The sequence below is a fragment of the Taurulus bubalis genome (genome assembly GCF_910589615.1).
Source record: "Taurulus bubalis genome assembly, chromosome: 12".
In the NCBI taxonomy this organism is placed as follows: Eukaryota; Metazoa; Chordata; class Actinopteri; order Perciformes; family Cottidae; genus Taurulus; species Taurulus bubalis.
In genome coordinates, this window is record NC_136600.1 from 10,644,903 (window position 1) to 10,667,967 (window position 23,065).

Sequence of the window (23,065 nt, forward strand, 5' to 3'; positions counted from 1 at the left end):
TCACCGAATCAAACATTGCTTTTCCTCCGTCCTCCGGCTGCCATGGAGCATTGTAGTATTACATCCATTTGGTAGGCCAATGGTGTGTGTAACTGGTATTTCTGTTCGCTTCCTGGAAGGAACTTTGGGACGTAATGTAGAGATGCATGTAGATACTGGGCTAATCGGACAATGATCTGGCAACGAGTGGATGAAGAACCGGAGTACTTATACTGCAGGGTGATTGATGGATTGAAGACAGCTTGGTTGCTTGAGCAGGTGAGGTGAGTTCGTAATCAGGAGACCATGCCCCTCCCACACACAGTGCAGGCAGGGGGCACGGCCTGGCCGTGACAGTAACGTTATGATATTGTTAGCAGGCACATTTCTGATCACAATCTTCACGTCTTTAACACGGACCGCGCTTCAAAGAGCATTGGCCGTCTGTGCAGTTCTGTGATGGCTTCCAGTAGTTTATGATACATGAACTTGGCCTTCTCCCCGAGCATTGCATTGTTGAAGTTTACTTAAAAGGTCGGGCTGGGTGGTTATGTATTCTGGAGGAAAAACAAAAGGGCATGGAACCAACAGAAACTTGGATGATTCGCTGTTAGGATTTCGGCTCAATTCCTGATTTTTGAATGCTGAACGTGTGGCGTTCTGCACGCGAGCAAAACTCTGCTGTAACTGCTGCAAACACCCGAGCATTGCTGCTGCTCCTGATGTAGTGTTTTATTTGCCCCACCTGGTTCCCAGACTTCGTTCACTTGTAGGCTCTGAGTTGAAGATGCCCTAATCCTGGTGCAATATATATATATATATATATATATATATATATATATATATATATGTATGTGTATATATGTATATATATATATATATATATATATATATATATATATATATATGTATGTATGTATGTATGTATGTATATATATATATATATATATATATATATATATATATATATATATGTATATATGTATGTATGTATGTATGTGTATATATGTATGTATATATATATATATATATATATATATATATATATATATATATATATATATATATATATATATATGTATGTATGTATGTATGTATGTATATATATATATATATATATATATATATATATATATATATATATATATATATATATATTTACCAATATGTCAGACACTAAACAAAATGTTGCTCCAGTTCCAAACGGCCACATCTCACACAGAGATTTTTTTGAATAGGGTGTTTCTCAGCTCGACATTCCTATCTGCTCCGGAACACACAAGAGGCTCCAAATCCACCCTGTACCTTACAAATTATACTCACAGGCATCACAGTGAGTCGTGTGGCTCTCCTAGTGAGCGCCCTCACAACAAGTGGATCTGGCAGTCTGCCGTCCACCAACTGATCCATGTTACCACCACAATGCATGCGCATGACTTCGGATCTGATTTGAGAAAGCACTCATGGTGCAAAAAAATTATTATATTTTGATCTTATTGTTAGAGGCATGCATGCAAAATATATATTTTTTTGTCTCTTCTCAGCGTGGGGTTTCACCCATTCAACCATCTCGTTTCTTGGGAAGGGGACTTTAAATTGTTGTCAACCTGCGCACCTATTCAAACACAATCAAACTCAACAACGTAGAAATACTAAATATATGCACTCATCTCCCAGCAAACCAGCCGACTCCCGAGCCGGGTATATCTTGTCCAAACAAAGCAAAGACCTTTTTTATTGCGTCTGCCATAAAATTCATTAATAGTTTAAACTTGCCAGCAGAGGTGTCAAAAGTATTCACATTCATTACTCAAGTAGAAGTATAGATACTAGGGTTTAAAAATACTTCTGTAAAAGTTGAAGTATCAACTCAAGCTTTTTACTTAAGTAAAAGTGTAAAAGCACTGGTTTAAAAACTACTTAAAAGTATAAAAGTAAAAGTAATGTAAGGGGAATGTTTTTTTTTCCATTAAGGACAAACTCTTAAGCCGCGTCTCAGGGGCCTATAGTGCACTACCCCACCTCCCCCAAAACAATCATTTTTATAAAGGCCATATTGACTATAATGTTTTAAAATGTTATGTTGAAAAATGTGGGATGCACTAGTCTACCCGTTTCAGCTGCATATATGCCCATTTAAAATGATCACATTTTATTACAATGCAAATACATTAAAGTACCATATGTGTAATACTGAGCATTAACATGCGTTTCATGGAGCGGAAGACATGATAACTAGTTGCCTGTAAGTATTGTAATAGTGCAAAATAGGCGGCGGCGGCGACTCCGACACAAACACTTAAAGCTGTGGTTCTCAAACTTTTTCTGTAAATAACATAATTGTGTGACTCATCTGTGCTTTTATAAATAACAGAATAAAGAAAATTGCAATCACTTTCAAGTAAATCAGATTGCCCCATCAGACAATGTTTTGTGTAAGTTCTATCTGTGCAAAAAATTACTCATATTTAGTTACTCCTAAATAGCTCATTGTGGAAAACAATAAGCTTTTAATTTTTTTTGCCAAACAAAACAGAATGAGTGCAGATATGTGAGCCATCAGGTTGTATCAGTATTAGTGGCTGCAGTGACCTGCTTTCCTCGACACATATGTTATAAATGGGGTTGTAGATTTGATCCGGCCTCTCTCAATTCATGCTCAATATTGAGCTTAGATCTGTTTTTTATTTTGAGAAACGCAACAGCAGGAAAAGACGAGCTCACGAAGCCGCGTCAAATCGCGCATGCGCAAGCGTAACCTGTTAACGGCGTACCGTAACCATTTACCCGAATGTACAGGCATTTGTCCATGTATTTATTAATGACTTAGTTTTATATCCGTGTACTTTGTACTTTTGTAATATGTGAAGCCAGCAGCTCATTGTTGGGAGAAGACACGAGCACTTTGTCTCGTTTCACCAGGAGCAGGAGAGCTGCTCCGGGTTCAGAGAGCTGCTCCGGTGCGAGGAGAACTCCACTGCTCCTCACATGAGAGCTGCTGTTGCATCTTCACCCTGGGAGCGTAAAACGCAGATATAGCGGTCTGCTTTTCACGCGACATATTTTTCGACGCTCTCTGTCTGCTGCTGTGTGCTCAGCGCTCACCTGTGTGTGCGCGCACGTATCTGTGGGCAACGGGGTGGAGAGGTTTTGTGTGTGTTTTTGAACGATGACAAGCCGGAGTGAAAACAAACCAAAATGAAATAGTAACGAGGCTATTTTTAAAATGTAGGGAGTAGAAAGTACAGATATTTGCGTGAAAATGTAAGGAGTAGAAGTAAAAAGTCTGCTTGCCAGGAGTGACGAGCTTATTCAGCTGTTAATCAAATTGTCTCATAGATTTCCAGGGGGTGTGTGCAGCACGCCGCTAACGGTGCTATGTGAGATGCATAAAGTCATTGGTATCGCTTCCCCTCAGTGTCTTCGTAAAACCTTGCTCAAACAAACAAAGTTAAGAATAGTCTGTGTGCATATCCCAGAGCCATATAAGCCATATCCCAGAGCTCTGTTCTCTGTTGCATAAGTGTGTGTGTGTGGGGGGGTGAAGGGTGAAGAAGCACACTGATCCCATTGTGTCACACGAGGTGCATTTACACGCCGGAGCTCGGTCAACAAATCCATGAGACGCAGGCGTCGGGCTGTGTTTTGATTTGAGAAGTGCTGCTGCAGCATCGTGTCCCCTCGCCTCCACATGAGTCATTATCCAGAGACCTAGTTTCACGGGCATCCGGGGTCGCTGTCCGTTGGCCTCGTGGCAATGATGTCACTGTCATTGTGTTTTTGCTTTGTGAGTTGTGCCGGGATCAAAGCCTGGAGTGGAATAAAGAACAACAACAGAGCAGTATTAATAATCACTGTGTGGCGTATCTTTATACGGTTTCATTAAAAACAACAAGTAACAGCTCACTATTCTTCAAACTTATATCATCTATTTCCCACAGGAGGTGGTGGAAACTGAAGTACAGCTGGAAGAGAGGGAATAATAATTCCCTAACTGCTGGATCTGCAAATAACCTACTGTTTGCCTACAAGCTCCAGCATATACAGTACCTTGTGTTTATTGCAATGTTGTGTTCTCATCGAAGTGGTTATTGCATGTCTAAAACATAATTTGTTGTAAAAAAAAAATACAGTTTTCTCTCCACATTCACGCCGCAGCCGCTCAAGAACGCTCTGCTTACTTGTACTAAATCCTTCTGAGATTCTGTTACTTGTCACAGGACGTTTTAGCCGGAACAGTTGTGTTACTTGTGTGAAAAACAAGTTGCATGAGGGTTTTTATTCATCAAAGTGATTATGGTCAGTTTACCTTGGAATGGCGTGTGGCCTTCCGTGAGATGACTCTGATGACTTTGCTCACCTTCGCTCGCCAGTTGGCTCATGTGTGGTCCCACTGGTGCTGTGACACGGTTTAATAGACTGCAAGCATGTGTTCCACTGATTCAGGCACTTAATGAACCAAGCGACTCAGCGATTTGGTCCGATATTGTATGTAAAAAAAAGCTTGACGGCACGACGACTGTCCTTCACACCTGAAGTGCAAAACATCCGTTTCTTCCCGGTCCTAATGCTGTTGCTGCACAATTACACCACTTTAACATTAGAGCTGGTCCAATATATATCGATGCTCTATCGATATCGTGGTATGAAACTAGATGCACATGACAACAACAAAACAGTGCCCCTGGTGTGTAAATGCGTTACGACCGTGAACATGGCACAAAAATAAACTTAATGTTTGCATTGTGAACATGTTAGCATGCTGACGTTAGCATTTAGCTCAGGTACGACCTCTATCTTGGCTGTCGAATCGTAGTCTTGTTGGGTTTTGGACCAATGCTCAGATGAAAAAGGAGATTTGAACAAGCCTGGACTGTGAGGTACAACGCATTCCTTCCTGACGAAGAACAATGAACCGACGATATAAATAGAAAATAACGGAGCAGATTTAGTCGAAGAGGAAGTCGTTGTTGGTTGCGGTTCAAAGCTGAGGTTCACTCACTGAGTCCTAGAGCTTTGGAGAAACAACGCTAACGGCATGCACTGCATGTCCAGGAGTGCGAGGTCAAAAGGCAATTGGAGTGATGTCAGCTTCTGACGAAACGCCCCCCACCCCCTTGTGATATATATAAATATGATACAACACAAAAAAGACCTTGTTGCCGACCACCAGTCTTTTGAGTACTTACTTACAGTGTACTTACATTATGGATGTCGAGCAGTACTTTCCCAGCTATCGGCAACACTCTGTTGAGTCTGAATGAAACTCCTCTTCCGACAGGAACATTGAATTAACTGCTCTCAGCAGCGGGATGGCGTATTTGCATAACCTCAATACATTCTTTGTTAGCCAATAAGTCCTCTATGTGCACGTAAACTCACCCAAAATTCACAACAATCATCTCCCGCTGTCAATCATCTGAGTCTAGGTGTGTGTGTGTGTGTGTGTGTATTACAACCAGTAACCTTCAGGCACTCCAGACGGAGAATCAGCTTAAATTTTCAGTTCCAAAAAGCTTTCTTATTATAGAGACAAAAAAAATATGTCAGGAGGTGATATTAATATCTCTAAAATCAACTTGTGACTTTTTTTTTATGTTCAATATCGCACAGACAACAAAGGCTCTGTCTTTAAGCGCCTCACCACTCCGACGTTACCTTTTCATCCGCTGTCATTTCAGAGAGGGACTGTAATGTGTTGCAATTTCCTGCCCGCCATCAATCATGTTCAAAGTGTGACAGATTGATCAAAGGGCGGATTCATTTTTTTTATTTTATTTTAAAAGTCATCAAAAATTTAGGTTTTTGATTCATAACAAATGTTGGCTCTTCATAACTTCCCACGATCTTGATTATCAAAAGAATTGTTGAAAATATCAAACACTTCCTGGTTTTCAACTTTTCAATTTAGAGGATTTGCTGTTTGTTTTTTTCTCTTCTTCAGCAAAAGAGAAATGGTAACAAAAGGCCAACTTGATGGCGGCAGGAGTCGTGTTGTTTCGCTGTGCTTACCAAATAATGTGCAACGAGTGCTGATTTATAATTCACGTCAAGGAGAGCAATGATGTTTTTCTTTTGTTGATTCATTGCGTTCCATTAATCAATTTGAACAGTCGTGATCTCTTGTCGAGTGACTGTGTTTACTCTATCATCATCATCATCATCATCGTCATCTTCATCATCTATCTTCTCCTCATCGACCTCGTCGACCGTTAATCAAACAGCTGGCTGTTTAGAAAAGGACTTGATGGAATAAGTCATTATATAGCTGCAATTAAAGATTTACACTTATGACATTTTTTACATTTTATCCCATATCGGAAAGTTGTGATTCAAAAACTTTGTAATATCTGAATACAACCTGGAATTAAGTTCTATTCATACAAAAATATTTAAGTTGTAATGGGTCTGTAACTTTCATATTGCCAAACATAAATATATCATTAAGGCCCTAATCCCACTTCACATGTTGTGACTATATACACCACAGCTGAGATGCAGGCGGACGACAGCCTTCCTCGCTGTGATAGGATGCAACCAGGAGCTATTGTTTAATTACGTAACACGCAATAATAAGTCTTGCATTTGAAAGTCAAGTAAAAAGTATTTGCAGTCGCTCACTAACGCACTCGCTGAGAGGCGGTGATATAATGTGCCCTCAGAATATTCTCTTCTTTATTATTAAGTCAAGAAACCACAAACCCCTGATGAGCAACCACTCAGAGAAACAAAGCAACATAGAGGAAGACTTTTAATTAAACATGACAAACTATGGTGAATTAAATACTAGTAAGTTACATACTCATGATAAGGTATAATGAAGCTTCACTGATGAAAAAACTAAACAGCATTAACACTATTTGACCTGGATTGACTGTATTGTACAACAAAGAGTCTATTATTTACATGTATGGATTGGAGGTAATTGTTTCTTTTCATTCCAAGCTGGTCTCAAAGGACTTTACAGGCCGGGTCTAAAATCAAATCAATGAAGTCATATAAAATACAGCAAAGTACAGTAAACCAAACAAAGCTTGAAGCGCAGAATATGCGGATCGCGTCAGGCTGGATTGAAAGATTTACGTATGAATGGATAGCATGAAAAACAATATTTACCAGTGGCAGTATTTTCCAATTAGAGCAGCTGATACATAAACCTGCAAGATACATGATGTGAAAATATTTGTTGATTCTAACGAGCCCACAGATGGTCTTAAACGTGCACAGAAGTCTCGCTGGCACCAGGGTGTGTTTTACAGAAATAGACCTTTTCAACAGATTCAGTTACAGGTGCCACCAACATTTAATGACATTTCTACCTCATATCTTTCATGTCTTTGTCATGTGACTGAAATACAGCTTTTCACTTGATTCAGTATAATGTTGTTTTGGAAGAACATGCGGTACAGTATGTGCACTCTCCTTTGTGTATAATGATATTTTGTCTATTGAGTATGAAAAATGCCCCGTAGGCTCACAGTAAAATGGAGTTTATGGATAAAGAAACAACATGCAGCGTGTTGTGCTTTGCTGTCTATCTGTCTGTTCGTTACAGTATGTTTTCCAATCATCTAAAACTAGTAGCTCAAAGAAAAGTCATTATTTTATATTCACAGTAATTCTTGTTAAAGCAACAGTTATTAGTACATAAAAAAAATCCCCTCGAGTTGTTTAAAAACATAAAGTACTCCGCTTTGATTCATTATTTGTGTCTGATACGGTTTTCCGCAGGAACAAAAAATGCTGTTAACAAGTGAAGCATTTAATTAAATTAAACATTCAATTAAGAACATCTGCTGCTTCTCCCTCATTGACAAATCCATATATCTATGAATATGCAAAGTTTCACTGATGGACACAACTTCAATGTCTTTAAGTTACCACGTCACACTTTGGATCTTCTGGTCGCTCTCTGGAGCCCTGCTCTAACTTATAGTATATACATTTATCAGATACATCTTTGAGTTGAGGGGACCATTAAATAGTAGCCATTGTCTTCAGCTTTGTTCTAACTTATCTTCTCAGAACATGATACATCCACATATTGACTTATAACTACCAGAAGTAGCTTCTGGTTTCATACCAAAATGAACAGACAATGCACACAATGCGTTTTCTGAATGTAAGTCAATCATTTAAAAAAAAGTAAAGAATGACAACCGATGTCAATAAATGGGAAAAGCTTCCCAATTCTTTTTATTTTTTAAAAGGCAGCCTTCACTTCCAGTTGGCAACCAGTTAATAGTCTGACGTCCCGTTAAAATATGAATCCTCATCCGCTCCTGTGAAGCTCATTGATGCTGAGTGTCGATTGTGATTCGATTTCTCTAAAGATAAAAGATTGTCCTGCCAGTATTCAGGTGGTGACTTTGCAGCCTGGCAGTGCCACTCACATCCGCCTCGTCTTATCTGCTGTCTGTCTGTCTGTCTGCGGGGATCCAGTGGGCTTCTCTCTGTTGATATTTAACATCCAGACGTTACATCGTCAGCTGACACTTAGCGCTATTATTACGCTGTCAAGTCGCATAGAATGACGGAAGGATGGAGGACTTTTTTCTGATTAAATAAGTACAATGAAAAGTCACTGCTCTTCATCTTTTGATTCTTCAACCGAAAGAAAATTTGTAAACCAAAAAAAGTTTTCTGCTCCAAGTTCACCATATTTTTGCATCGTATTATAACATGTGTCCCCAATGAGGTACTCCTGTAGTCAAACAAGCACGCCCCAATACAACTCACCACCCTTTGTTCGTCTCTCCACCGTTCTAACCCTCACCAACTGATTTGGTCAAAAATGGAACCCTAAGCCACTGAGTTAGATGAGAAAACACATTCTTCGGAGGTTGAACATTAAATTGGCAAAGTTAAACGACAAAAACGGCCCCAAAAAAACTTGGATCGACCAACTCCGCTGCCCCTGGGCTTCGCTCTTGGCCCTCGTCACAGATGAACGTAAAAACTAAACATTTCCAGAGCTTCACCTTCCCCCACGCTGTTCGATTGTCTGCGTCGTTTCACTTCACGGCAGATTCTACACCGATCAGTCCGTCAATATCACGCTCCATCTTACGTCCGGTTCTCACCAAGACACTGAGATACTCGGGGAAGCAACTCAAAAGCAACCATCCACCGTTTCTCCGGTAAAGGGTGATGAGGTCATAGTTGGAGGTAAGACAACATGCAAAACAGTGTTGGCAAAAAGATGGATTTTGGTCAGTGCTTCCGAATATAAGCTTTCCCAGAATGGCTAGTACAAATATGAGTAGCTAATACTTTCATGTTCATCAGTGGAAGATGCAATCTCAACGTCACCTTTCTTATTATAAATAATAAGATCATGGGATTCTGGCCCTGTGTATGTCAACAGTTTTACTAAGGCCGTTATCTTGCCGAAAAAACAAAAACAAAAACGAACAAATGACTTCGGATATTATTTTAGGAAGATGATGAGTAAGTCTACATAGTCCCTCTGTGCTGTGCCGTTACCTGATGGCGATTTCTCGGTATTGATGGTGTGACCAGTCGGCCCGGCTGAATGTTATCGATGTTACTTATTACTTATTCTGCCTTCCCATCTTTTTTAATCAATAAGTGAAATTATTTTCCTGATTTCCTGTAAAAAATAAAATAAAAAAGACATAATCAATACGAGGCAGACGTTTGGCAGCTGTCCAGTCACTTTAATACAAACAAGTTGTTGTTTATTTTTTTGTTCACGACATCCTTCAGCTGCCATTAGCGGGACTGTACCTTGAGGGACGCTGGCGTTACAATCACATCTTGCTGGTAGCCATTTGCTTCCATTCTGTTTGGTCTAATTCCAATTGAGTGCTCCGCCCTTTTAGATACACTGCAAATTAGAATAAATAACAGAAGAATTGGCTCCCGTCAGTCTTCTGTATGTCTGGTAGTAATCAGGCTGTTGCATCCCTTCGACTGCATTGTCCAAGGAAAAAAAGAAAGAAAGAGATGACAGACTGACTCAGACTCAAAACCTGCCGGTTAGACGTCCCGACACGACCTCAGTCAGGACAGTTGAGACAGCACAGAACATTAAACTCAGGACACCCACCCTCTGATCCAGCTGTATTTGTGGTAATTGAAGGTTGTGCTCGAAATCGAGAGAGTTCTTTAGGAAATTACTTGCCCTTCTTTGAAAAATAAAATTCATATTTGGGATTCTTTTTTAATTCATCTTTTTTAATTGCCGCAAATGTCTTTTGGGTCGAGTGCTCAGAAAGGGGAGGGAGGTTTATGAAAATGATAACGTCCGCCTTATCCTTTAAATCATCAATCCAGACTTCCACTGACTTTTTGTTGAAGTAATCACTGAGATCCAATCATATTTGGCACCACGCACACACTTTCTTTTTGTCAAAAAGTTTGCGAAGAAATATTTTCTTGGATTAGATTTTCTTCTTGTTGATGAAGTTCCTAGTGGTGGCACTCTTTCTCTGTCTGTGTATCAGGGCATCACTGCCTATATGCTAAGTACGCAGCTCTTTTAATTATCTTTTTCTTTTTTCACCACTATGACATGAAATGCTTCACAAACACAGGATTTTAAAATGCATGCATGACTGTAGGTCAGGGGGGGGGGGGGGGGGGGGAGGCATTTCAGCCTTTCACCCTGAAGTTAAAACACTCCAAGGTCAAACCGTGACACCTATAGGCGCCAACACGATGCCATGTCTCAGTAGTAGAATATCAAAGTATTTATGTGTACTTTTTGGAAGTATTAAGCTATTACCGTGCATTGCCGCTTCCTCCGTTCCATCATTTCACTTTCACATCCCTTTCTCACAAGCACAAGCACAAACACTCTCCCTCCCCCTCATCTCTTCCTCGCGCTCGCTCCCTCTCTGCTTTAGTGTTTTGCTCCCCCTCCCTCCACTTTCTCTCGCTCTGCATTAAGCCCTGCTTGTCTCTGATCCTGGAAGCAGTGCTTATGGGAGCTTCTGAGACCAGTGTGAGCACTGCTGGTCTCCAGTCGCCTTCCCAGCACTGCTAGTGGAGGAGGAAGAGAAGGGGGAGGAGGAGGAGAAGAAGGGGAAAGGGAGAGAAAGTGAGAAGCAGCATGTTAGAGATGCAGATAGTGTGATAATAAAAGGAGGGGAATGAGAGAGAGAGAGAGAGAGAGAGAGAGAGAGAGAGAGAGAGAGAGAGAGAGAGAGAGGGAGAGAGAGGGGGCAGGGGAGGAAAAAATAGATATATAAAAAAACAGGAGTGTAAAAAAAGAGAGAGCAGGGTGGCACGGGGAGAGGAGTGAGTGAGTGAGCGAATAGGAGAGGGGGAGAGAGAGAGTGAGAGAGAGAGGGAGGGAGGGAGGGAGGCGAACAACACTGCAGACACTCGCCCACTGTCACTGCTCCGCAGCCAGAGGACAGAGGCAGCGACGGCAGCAGGAAGCAGGACGCGATGGAGGAGGAAGACCGGACCGTCCATCCGCAGCTCAGTCCCCGTCACTGACGCTTTTCCTCCGGGACCATCCTGTCAAGTTGGGAGCAACCCCCGAAAAAAAGAAGGGACAAAAAAAGGAGAAAACTACTCTCTGTCCTTCACAAGACCAAGTATACCGGACCTCAACTCCTGCAGGACTGACAACACTCGCTCTGTCCTCTCTGTCTCACTTCACTTCTTGTTGCCTTTTTGGACTAGTGTGTTTTTTGTTGTTGTTTTTTTCTTTTTTTGCGACACTGCCATTCCCTGACCTTCTGAGCTGAGTGGATTTACTTTTATTCTGTGGCGGACCATGGGGCCCGGCCTGAGGGGCGCAGCAGGGACCCTCCTCATCCGGACCGAGGGGAGCTGCTGCCTCTTGGTGACATTGCTGCTGTTCTGTGGCTTCTGGGAGGCTCGCGCGCAGACAGACGACGGGAAGTCTGTCTACTTCTGGGAAACAGGTACCGCTGAAAACCACTAATTGGAGATTATATGTGATCCCTTGTTTTACATATAGGGCACGTTTACAATGGCGGGTGGGCGGCAAACCGGTGTGTGCTGTCGGTGCTGGCTGTACGCAACCTCCCACTCAGCAGAGTTCTGAGCGTGTGTGTGTGTGTGTGTGTGTGTGTGTGTCTGTCTGTCTCATCAGATCGCTTGTGGAAAATGCGCACTTGAACGGCGCGATAACTTTTAGAATAGGGGAACATTTCACATCAGAGCGTGTATTTATTTATTCTTTAAATCGTGAAGCATGTAACTCTTGTGCAGAAAAAGACAGATATTAATTCACATGCACAGGTTTACAATGCTTCCAGGTGACACACTTTGGTCGCCTCACAGATTTTTGTTATTTCTTTTCCCGGTTCGACGCTGCCAAAACTTCAAAGATGCGCACACTTGAAAGACGACCCAGAAAAAAAAGCTACAGTAAGGGGTTCGTGTGCAGCACGCAGGACGAGCGTGATCCCTTTTGTGAATGGATTACTTTCATTCCCCCCACCGAGTCTCAGGTGATGCACCATTATCTCCGCTGCGTGTTACGCCATGCGGATGATTGATAGACATTGTCGCACAACTGTGCTTTTGGTGAGGGAAGCCGAATGGAATGGTTTTTGATAGTATTGATATCCGTGTGTGTGTGTGTGTGTGTGTGTGTGTGTGTGTGTGTGTGTGTGTGTGTGTGTGTGTGTGTGTGTGTGTGTGTGTCAGAAATCCATGCATGTATACCTGCGTGGATTGATGGGCGGTTACTGGTATTTTCTTATCTTTGTGTGAATGTCGCTGTGTTAAACTGTCTGTCTAAGTAAAGTACCACACGGAGTCTACTGAGGGCCACAGTGGGGTCCATTTGAATGACATTATCACTGTTGACATGCACATGAAGCCAACGACCGAGCGGCGGCTGCTGAGCACTGATTCATTCCGGATTACAGATGTGGCGGTGATTATCGCCGTGGTGATTTTTATCGGACACCAGAGAATATAACTGTCGGCAGATCTTAAATAAACACCGGGGAGTTCTTAAAGGGCACAAATTAAATGACTTGATTTAATCCCCAATGAGACAGAAAAGATCAGTTGGTGAAGGAAGGCCTGCTCTTGTCTTCCACCAACACTTTACCCAAAAATATGTCTTCTCCCACTATCTCACCCTCCCTCCTCCTCCCCGCCTCGCCCAGCACCAGCTCCCCAGTTGAAGTATCCCACGTCTCTCCCGTGGTTCTGCATCTTTAAAGAGGATGTAGCTGAGTAAGGAGATTAAAGGAGCAGGGATTTAACAACCCAGGAAAGGCAGGCCCAGGGAACAGACTTGAGGAAAGAGAAAGGCAGAGAGAAGCACTGCAGGCGGAGAGAGGGACTAACTTAACCTACATCCACCCTACTGTAGGTCATAGTGATTACGCCTCTCTCCCACGCTATGCACCTTTCTCCCACACTATACATGTTCCTCAACCGCAGAGCTGCAGGCTCTGCGCTTTGAAATGTAATCCAGTGCTTGGAGTTTGTTCACTTCTTCCCAAATAAAAGGTAGCACATTGATTTCAGCCCGGAGTCATCTTTTTGTCTATACGCCTCTTTGATTTGACAATTGCCTGTAGAGTATAAAAATCACACAGGGCAATTTAGGCCTTTGAATCCCAGTGCATCCAACAAAATGCTATCACTGTGTGTTTGCACAAGATTTGCATATACTTTAATTTCAAATCGGAGCTTGTTTTCTTATTTTATTTTTTTACTGTGATGATGTTTGTGCACTTTTGCAGAGTGTGCAGTGGAGGGAATATTCTTGTGGCAAGCAACGCTCTGATGTTTTGCATATTGATGAGTCGAGCTGAAATACAGCCCCTGTCTCCGAAACTGTGGGGAATTGGGCCTGCACTGCTTTTATTGCCTTCTGTGAAAATATGATGTATCTGTTTTGGAAGGTGAGACAGTTGAGCTCTTTTTTTTCTTTTTTTGGGGGCTCTGAGAATTTTATTCAAATGAGGCAGATAGAGACAACAGGCTCCGCCAGACGCCGCAAGTGATATTTGTGAAGGTGGCAGTGAGGATAACTGGAGCAAAAAAAACGAGAATGATTATAGCCACCGTGAGGAGGAGGAGGAGGAGGGTGGTGGTGGTGATGATGATGATGATGGGGATAATGGCTTGCCACAGTTTCTTCTTTTTCCGGGGCCTTTGAGAGATTGCAGGGAGTTTGTCTCCCTCAGACGCTATTCACAGCATTTCCTCCCCCCTTCTTGTCTTCTTCCTCTCAACTGTGCACTCCCTGTGCACTTCCTCTGCATCTCCTTCGCTGTCTGGTGCTCTATATTTTTGGGATTTCTGTTTCGAGATCCAGCTTTTCCCCGTTTCAATGTAACGATAAAATAAGCCACAGCAGCCTCATCTGTTTCCAGTATATATAGTGGGAAGTCTCAATAGATGGAACACGTTTGCTGCATCCTGCATGTTTCATGTGTGATGGAGAACCTATGCAGAGACACACACACACGCACACACACGCACACACACGCACACGCAGCAGGTGCATCGTTCCCATTCTGCGCGCGTGCTTCATTAGACCCTGTTGTTGGAGCGACAGGGTTGCCAGGTTTGAGCTGTCAAGACCTCACATGTGTGCCCGGGGACAAAGCAATTACTAGTGGCAGAGGAGGTGATGGTGTATTCAAGCAAGCACATACTGTAACGTCTTGAAATCGTGTCATTCTCAGAATGGCTGACTGTAAGTGTTCCTTGTGGAGTTTCATAACGACGCAGGTTCATTTTATTTTCAGCGGATCCTAAACCACACATCAAAGGGATGACTTTGAAGATCAATGTTGTTATTGTCTTTAAAAAAGAAATAAAGAAAGATATATATATATATATATATATATATATATATATATATATATATATATATATATATATATATATATATATATATATATATATATATCTAGAGGCTCGCATCAACAGGTGCCAAATCATTTAACAATCCAGTTTCACATCCCGATCTGATCACGGTTTATCACCCCCCTTTGAATGCGGGCCCCCGTAATCTTTCCTGGGATCTGGATTATTCATCGTTCAGATTACGCAGGAGTCACCTCCAGCACCTGATCAAACCAATCCCCTTTCTCATACCTTCTCGCCTCATGAGGTCAAGTCACACCTCTTAGCATATGTCTCTCCGTCGTAAGCCTGTAACGTCACCTGAATCATCATCACAGGCTGTCCCACTAATTGCTCCATCTTATTTACTTACCTACCATGCATACATGCATGCATGCGTGTATGCGTTTACACGAGGGCATGGGGTGTCTTAATGGCTGCTACAATTCTGGGTTTAATCCACACGGAGAGGGAACATTTCGAAGTTGAGACCAATGACAAACAGGCCTCTGATTGGCCACCTGTTACACGCTCTACAAAGCAGTGCCATTTAAACTCTGGTTGAGTGTTTTCTTGATGGTTAACTGACCATATACTGATATTTTGTATTAAACGAAATGTACTTATTCAGTCTTGCTTTTATTTAGTAGATTTTATACAGTGTCTGATGGGTTTTTATGCTATGCTTTTAGTATTTATACATATTCTATTCATTTTATTTTCCTATAATGAGATATATATATATATATATATATATATATATATATATATTTAGTGTTTGAACATGAAACATTTATTCAGTGTTGTGTTTTATGTATTCTTCTTATTTTAATCTTCTCTCCATTCATCATCTCGTCAATCATTACATCGTCACTAACCTTGACTTTGATTACAGTTTTTTTTTCATTTAAAACACATTTTCCTCGTTTTATCAGATGAATGAATGAGATGATTTTAGATCATTCAATTACACCGTTGTGAGTCCACAAATGCGTATCTGGATTGTAACAGACAATGGAGCTTCGAACACGACGCCGCGTGCCACCACGACTCGATGATGTCACCTTTCAATGCGCGGGGGGAGAGGGCGACAGGCACTGACAGGCCATTGTTCGACGGGGACATTCCTCCCGTCAGAGATCCACTCGCAGTGATGGATGTCAACCCTCACTGAGGATTGTTAGCGGCTAGTCGGCGGTGGACCCCACTGAGGAGGCCGTCCAGGAAATTTGGCCGGGGGGGTGGGGGGGTGACGGGTTCACAAGTTCGACACAGCGAAAGCAGAGGTCGTTAATACGGCAAAAAAAATTGGTAACCGAGTTGCTCAGAAGTAGAGCCTTGAGCTGGATCGAAACAAAAGCACAATATTGATCTCCTCCAAGTGACTAATTAAGCATGAAGTCGCTTCTCTTGCATTATTTCCTGTTAAAGAACCACACTAGGAATCTGAGATTGGATCGCTTTTTGGCCTGCCCATCTAAATTAAAATGTTACATTTTCTCATTCTATAAGGGGATGGGGTTATTTTGTTTTTTTTGTCCACATACTTGATTAACTCAGGTCCTCAAATGACCTGACATCTCGGTGTCCCAGGTTTAAATTACAAATCTGCTCTCTCTGTACGCCCTGAAAATCCTTTTCCTTAAATAGCCGTGTGCTAATGCCTGAGTGCTCATTATGTCCGACAGTCTTGAATTGAGCCAGAAACAAACACCCGTCTGAGAGGCTTTGATATCCACAGGAATGTGACTGGCATCCTCCCAAACGAGAACATCCCTCGAAGAGTCCTGCCTCATTTTGGCGAGTGCGTTACGGCGTTGCTCTCCACGACCCTGATTAGCATAGCACCTGAGTGCAAGCGGGAGTCGGGTAGGTAATTGGCCAGCCACTGTTTAAATGCCTTCGCAGCAGGCAACAAATTCAGGCCATGCATATAAAATCAAGACAATTTCCTTGGGATTTTCATTTTTCATTACAAAGTGTGCCAATGGGCCATTTTATTTTAATTCAGCGTGCCTGTGTTTTTGTTCACTTGGAGTAGAAGTGGAGGCTAATTGTGTCTGTTGTTTTGTGTCTGGCCCCTTCAACCATCGCAAAGGGAGCGCTCGGCACTCCGTGGAGCTTTTCTCTGGAAACATCGGCAGTCGCCACGCAGCTGTCCGAGAGAGGAAGGAAGCTATTTTTCAAAGTTAGGGTGTTTTTTGTTTTTTTTTGTGTCTCAAGCTCCGGTGGTCTGCAGCGCTTCAGATGATACAGAGCTGGGACAACAGCGAAAACCATGATGTTGCACTTGCTTTTAAAAAGCAGCACAATACGTCACGTTTGACCCAGATTGATCCGTTTTGTGGCTTTATCACCCCACCACTCTCTCCACTCCAGACTGCTGCAGGTTGTTTATTTAAATAGCCAATCCATCCAGGGGAGAAAAGGGGCCAAAGACATGCCAGAGTTTCTTTAATCTAAATGGCAGAGCTTACACTAAAACCGGGCTATTACTGATATAGGGGGGATGGCAGGATTAGAGATTACACTTCATCCAAAAAACTTTATTTAGTGTGACATAAGAGGATTTCCAGCTGCCTTATTTTCCGCCATATTCAAATGGCTCATAACATATTTCAGATCGGGCACTATGTCGTTCAGCCACACGACCAGTGTGCTTTGTGGATGGTGGGGACGTGAGTAAGCAGATCAGTGATAGATTTATGTTATACGGGGATGTTTTTTTACCCTGATTACCAGCCATGACCTGGTATACCAAAGTAACACGTGCTGTAAAAAGATTAGTAATATGACGGGGGGGAAATCGGACCTGCTCGTTTTCTATTTCCAGTATAACTTTCCAGTCATCCGGCTCAATTCTAGCAACATCACAGTTCACATTTAGTCCTCCCTATACCTCGACACTCAGTGAGACCCATGATGTCTCCTTCAATTCACTGAGGACGATAGGTGCCTTGCTCAAGTGCCGTTTGAGGCAAGCTGCTGCTTTAATTCTTGTCCCCTCCTGTGTTATCCCAGTCACGCCTCATAATGCTCTAATTTCCCCGGCCCAACCGACCAATTGTTTTCCTCTACTCTTCTCCAAAACAAACGGCGGGCATGTGTTTTTCTGTCTCCCAGCGGTGTCTCTTAACAAACGAGAACTCAAATCGGCGCTCAGTCACGAGTTGAAACACAAACAAATCCGTTTTCCTTTTTTTCTTTTGGGAAACCGAGTTTTTTAGCGGTCAGGGAGTGGTATTTCAAAACGAGCCCTTCACTCCCACGGGAGGTAACAAGGCGGCTTCTGTGGGCTGAAAGGAATGGCGGGCGTCACTGAAGAAAGCGGTGACATTTAGAGGCTGTGCTGCCTCCGCCGATGCTACTCTAATAAAGCCGTGGAGATGGAGGAGGCTCAGGAGTAAATATCCTCCTGTCCATCCAGCGGCCCTGTCGTTAATCCTTCATCTCTCCCACTGGCCATCAATCGTTGTCTCTCCCTCGGCTGTGTGGCAGACGTGGGCATATTTTACAGTCTCTTGAAGATAAAAGCTTTGTGTTTCACAGTAGTTCTTTTTTTGGGTGTTGTTGCTCTGCTGTGTTGTGTGTACGCTGATGGAGATGCTGAAAGATGAATTCATCATCAGATCATGTGATGAACTGTAAACACAAACAGCTATAATCTACAGTATGTGTGCTTTAGGAATCATATGTCAGAGTTTTTTTAATTTGGCTGAATATCATCATTACATTAAAATATTGAGCCCGCCGCTGGTTTGAAACATATAACCACATTTGCTTTTTGTTATTGGAAGTCACATTGTGCCGCTGCAAGTTTGACCCCATTCCTAAATGATTTTCTGCTTGGTTCTGGACCGTGTATTTTGGTTTCGTTGAGTAAAAATGGCGCAGTAATTCCTCAGAGTGCCCCTAAGCAACAGTGACAGGACGGTGGGCTTTAGGTAATTGTTTGTGACGGTATTTGCCAATCCCTGATTTGATGGTGCTCTGTGGAATAACACTGACCGCTGTGTCTTCAGACTTGTGCATGTTTCGCTCTGGTTTTAGTTGCAGGAGAAGAGCGATTAACAGGACTAAGGGTCTGCAGCCACGCGAGCAGCTTTGTGAGGCTGCTTTAGGCTAAACGCTAACGTCAACCCATAACCCTCACCCTGTAAGTACAGCTGAGGCTCGGGTATTACAGTATCAAGTTAAAAGGTTCTCTATAACATATTAAGAGCTTTAATATATCATTAAACATTCATTTGCTCTGTAAAGATATAGTGGAGTAAAGTCTAGCAGAGCCGAGAATGATATGTGTGTGTAATCTGAGCTTTGTTGACATGCCAGGCCGGCCGTGAATACCTTTTAGTGCATGTTAGTGCATGTGTGCATACCCCAGTGGATAGCTAATCGCACTGTTGCTGCTGTTTGCGCTGTTAGCTGCGAGCCATTGGTGTGGAGACAATACATATGATCTGAATCTCAAAAATATTAGACTCGTAAAGCGTTTACCTAAAGATAGACATATATTAGTTATAAATTGAATTTCACCCTTAGTAGAACTAAGCCACACATGTAAACCTGATGGTGCGGCCGGAGGAAGCACATCAGATCATCACAACCCGGACACCGTGAATGTGTGAGAACAGCTCCATGCAAGCCCTCTATATCTCGCATGGCTCAACATACGGACAGAAAACAAAGTGACAAAAAAAGTTGAACACAAGGTACATGCAGTGTAAGGTATCACAGTGTTTCCTGCTGTCCGTATTTTCACTTATTAGTCCATCTGTTATCATATCTGTTACCCAGCGCTCTCTGAAGAGCTAACCTTCACACTGAAAGGCAGCACTTATTACTCATAGTTTCAAGAGCAAAAGATTTTAAACTGAAGTTAAAAGTCAACTTGGTAGTAAAGCCTTCAATTATACCTCTGATTGATGCTATTGACCCCATTTGCATTCAGCCTTGTTACACGTACACTGGGCGCTGTATCCTTGAGACTGCTGCTGTAATCTGTCTGCATTTCAAGTCTTTGAAATACTCCACCGTAATAAAGGTGCACATGGCAGTGGAAATTGGAAAAAGGTGATTAATTTGAGGACTTAAAAATGCATAGAAAAGAGAGCGAGCACTTTTTCATTTAAACCCTAACGACAGCATAAAAGGGCTGAAATATAGTCATGGAGGAAGGGAGAGGAAGCAGAGAGGAATTGTCCCCATCGAGGCTGAGTAAGAACGCCACCCACTGCTTTAACACTATCAACATAAATAAATAGATAAACCAGAAAAACAGTATATAATGGTATAGGGAAAGAGAGCGTGATAGAGTGTCTGGATAATCAGCAGTGACAAGCCCTTAGATTAGAGGGAGGGCAGCAGATGGCCCCGGGCAGGGCAGGCTGACCGCATATGAATATCGCAGGAGGTGGATCAGGCTCACTAACTCCTCATACCTACAGCAGCCCGGCCCGGTGTGTGTGTGTGTGTGTGTGTGTTTGGCGTGTGTGTGGCGTGTGTGTGTCAGTGGACGCTTCCCAACCAGAGAGAGGACAGAAGAGACCTTGGGCATTTTTAAGTTGTTTGATGAATTGATTAATCGTTTGGTGGACAAAATTATGAAAAGAGCCTACAGTTAAAAGTCAAGACCAACAGTCTAAAATATGTTTAATTTATATGGATGTAACAAAGCGAAAAGCAGATTTTTGTTTATCACTTAACTTTTTCCACTTGTGTTTCCACTTGTGTTCATACAAAGCCATGGCTCTGTATGAACACCAGATTAGTGTTTAGGCCGCACAGAAGGAGGTCATTGTTAATTTTGACAAACTCTATTGAATTAGAATACCTAACTCCACCATTAAACACATTAATTGATTATCAAGCAGGGTATGCTTTAGGGCGGCTACTTGTGATTGACAGGTCGCTACCACTGATAAAAGCTAATTTTGCTATTTTGGTTGCCCACATTATTTTTTTTCAGTTGTAATTAGCCACACCCTCTCATGTCACTTCTGGTTTTAAAAAAACAAGATGGCGACAGCCAAAAATCAGAACTCTAGGCTTCAAAACCGTATAGTTCACCAACCAATGGGTGACATCATGGCCCAATTCTGATACAGTCTATGGTTTGAACACACATTGACCACTGAGGGAGTCTAGATGACTGGAACAGCGACTGAAATACTATATGAGTAAAAAGCTCCAGCCTAACATGCTCCGCACACATAACCACAGATTATTCTTGGCATATGATGTGAATGGAGGTGATTTTGAAAACTGTTTTTTATAAATGCTCAAAACTACCTTGAATGTGTCTGCTTAGATAAAAAAAAATCAAAGCAGAATCTTCTCGACATACACGCACGCACGCACACACACACACACACACACACACACACACACACACACACACACACACACACACACACACACACACACACACACACACACACACACCCAGCAACAACAACCCAAGTATCCACACGGAAACTCTCTCAAATGGACATAAATGTGCTTTTAGTGACTTGTCAAGGCTCTGCCGGTCTCCTCGCCTTTCGGGAGGAGACTGTTGACATTTCCCCTTTCTCAGCACTCTATTCGGGTCAAGGTGAAATTATCATTTATGTATGACGATGTCAGGTGTCCGATGAACGTAGATAGCGACCCATTTAAAAAATAGTTGTAGTGAGCAGTTCTCGGAAAGGTAAAAAAGATCAAATTAGAAACGTACTCTTAACACCACAGCATTTGGTTTGGCAGGTATTTTAACGTAACTTTTCTGGCTGTGTCCTTAGATGCTTAACCACCCGGTTCTTTCTGCTGCTTTTAAATGGTTGTTCATAACTAAAACTACAATCTTGAACGTCATCCAGCACACACACACACACACACACACACACACACGCACACGCACACACACACAGAGTAAATCCCACTCAAACCACACTTGTAATCCATAGAGAGAAAGTTGGCATTTGCCTTTAACACCGTATTGAAAACAAGACAGCTTTTTACTTGTTTAGCGGTTTCAGTCCGGAAAGAGACCTCTTCAGTGGTCACACCTCCGGTTTTATGTAGCTAAGTGCTAGCGGGTGACAGATTGTCTCATCCATTTCATCTCTCTGTCACTACGTTGTGTAGGGTTTATTTATAAGCGAGCACAAGTACAATATTTGATTATTTCTTAGTTCAGGATTATGGACTGTGTATAAGAAGTGGACACAGCCACGAGTTGCATCCCCTCCTGGTTTGTGGGCCGACGTTTTGAAGCCTCACGTTTGGCCATCGCCATCTTTGTTGTTTGCAGCCACAAGTGACTATATTTGTATGGCGAGGGGAAGCTTGTTTAGTTTTCGAGGGGCACCATTAATTCCCGTTAATTGCGACATTAATTAGGGTGCAAATTGTGGCTAGTAAATAAAGCACTTTTTGGAGAAATTGAACAGCCAGAATTTTTTTTTTTAAATATACGTAGCTGAAAAACACATGTCCATATATATAAGAGAGATATGCAGTCTAATATTTCCTTTTAGCGCGTTTGGACTGTGTGAGTCGTCGTAAGCCGCCTGCATGCCATCTCACCAATATGATCAACATCGCAATGGAATTTACGTTTAGCATTTCACATGTTGTGTGCGTGCGTGTGAGGCCCTTATGTGCACGATTATTAATAATCAAGCCTCATTCTTTAAACTGAAATAGTCTGTGCACATGCCTGCAGTATGCGTCCATGGTTTTCCAGTCCAAGTGTGATAATCACAACGCGTGCGACCGCAAGTTATGCAAACAAGCTTTTGTCATTCGAAGATTAGGCAATTACGAGGGCGCACAACTGGATCCGAATCAAGCGGCGCACCGTACGGACACACTGCTGACGAGCTGTTGAGAATCAATGTCCTGTTGATTTGTCCTTTTGTGTTGTGGAGGCCCGTTTCCCTAAGAGGGCTCATTAATGAACAAGCAGCCGAGACGAGCCCGGCGACTGTAATTCATCATGGCACGCGTGACCTCTCGGATTGCTGCCACTGGCTGTGCTCGCTGTGCCCTTCTTCATCCTCTGTGGACGCACAGGAATGTGCAAGACGCTTTCGACCCCAATAGCTCCGTTTATTCTGGAGTACAACGCCTAAGAGGGTTATAAGAGGTATTTATTGGTTGCTTCATTTCTTTATTTTAGCAATGGCCCCCATCTTGTCAATAGAGTTACGACAAGAAGTGTTGCTTCCTCTGTACAACTCTTTCCATACATCACACATGACTCGGGGCCGGGAGCAAA

At 42.5% G+C, this 23,065-nt stretch overlaps 1 protein-coding gene across 1 annotated transcript in view; it reads left to right on the top strand.

Annotated features, from left to right (window-relative positions):
- Positions 1-11,731: 11,731 nt before the first annotated feature.
- The window catches only part of thsd7ab (thrombospondin, type I, domain containing 7Ab), a gene marked incomplete at both ends in the record, with an annotated part of 130,284 nt that continues 118,950 nt past the window's right edge, over positions 11,732-23,065 (top strand). Inside the window, one exon of the mRNA XM_079228151.1 lies at positions 11,732-11,882. Within this exon, the coding sequence (XP_079084277.1) occupies positions 11,732-11,882 (151 nt within the window). The remainder of the gene's footprint in view (positions 11,883-23,065) is intronic.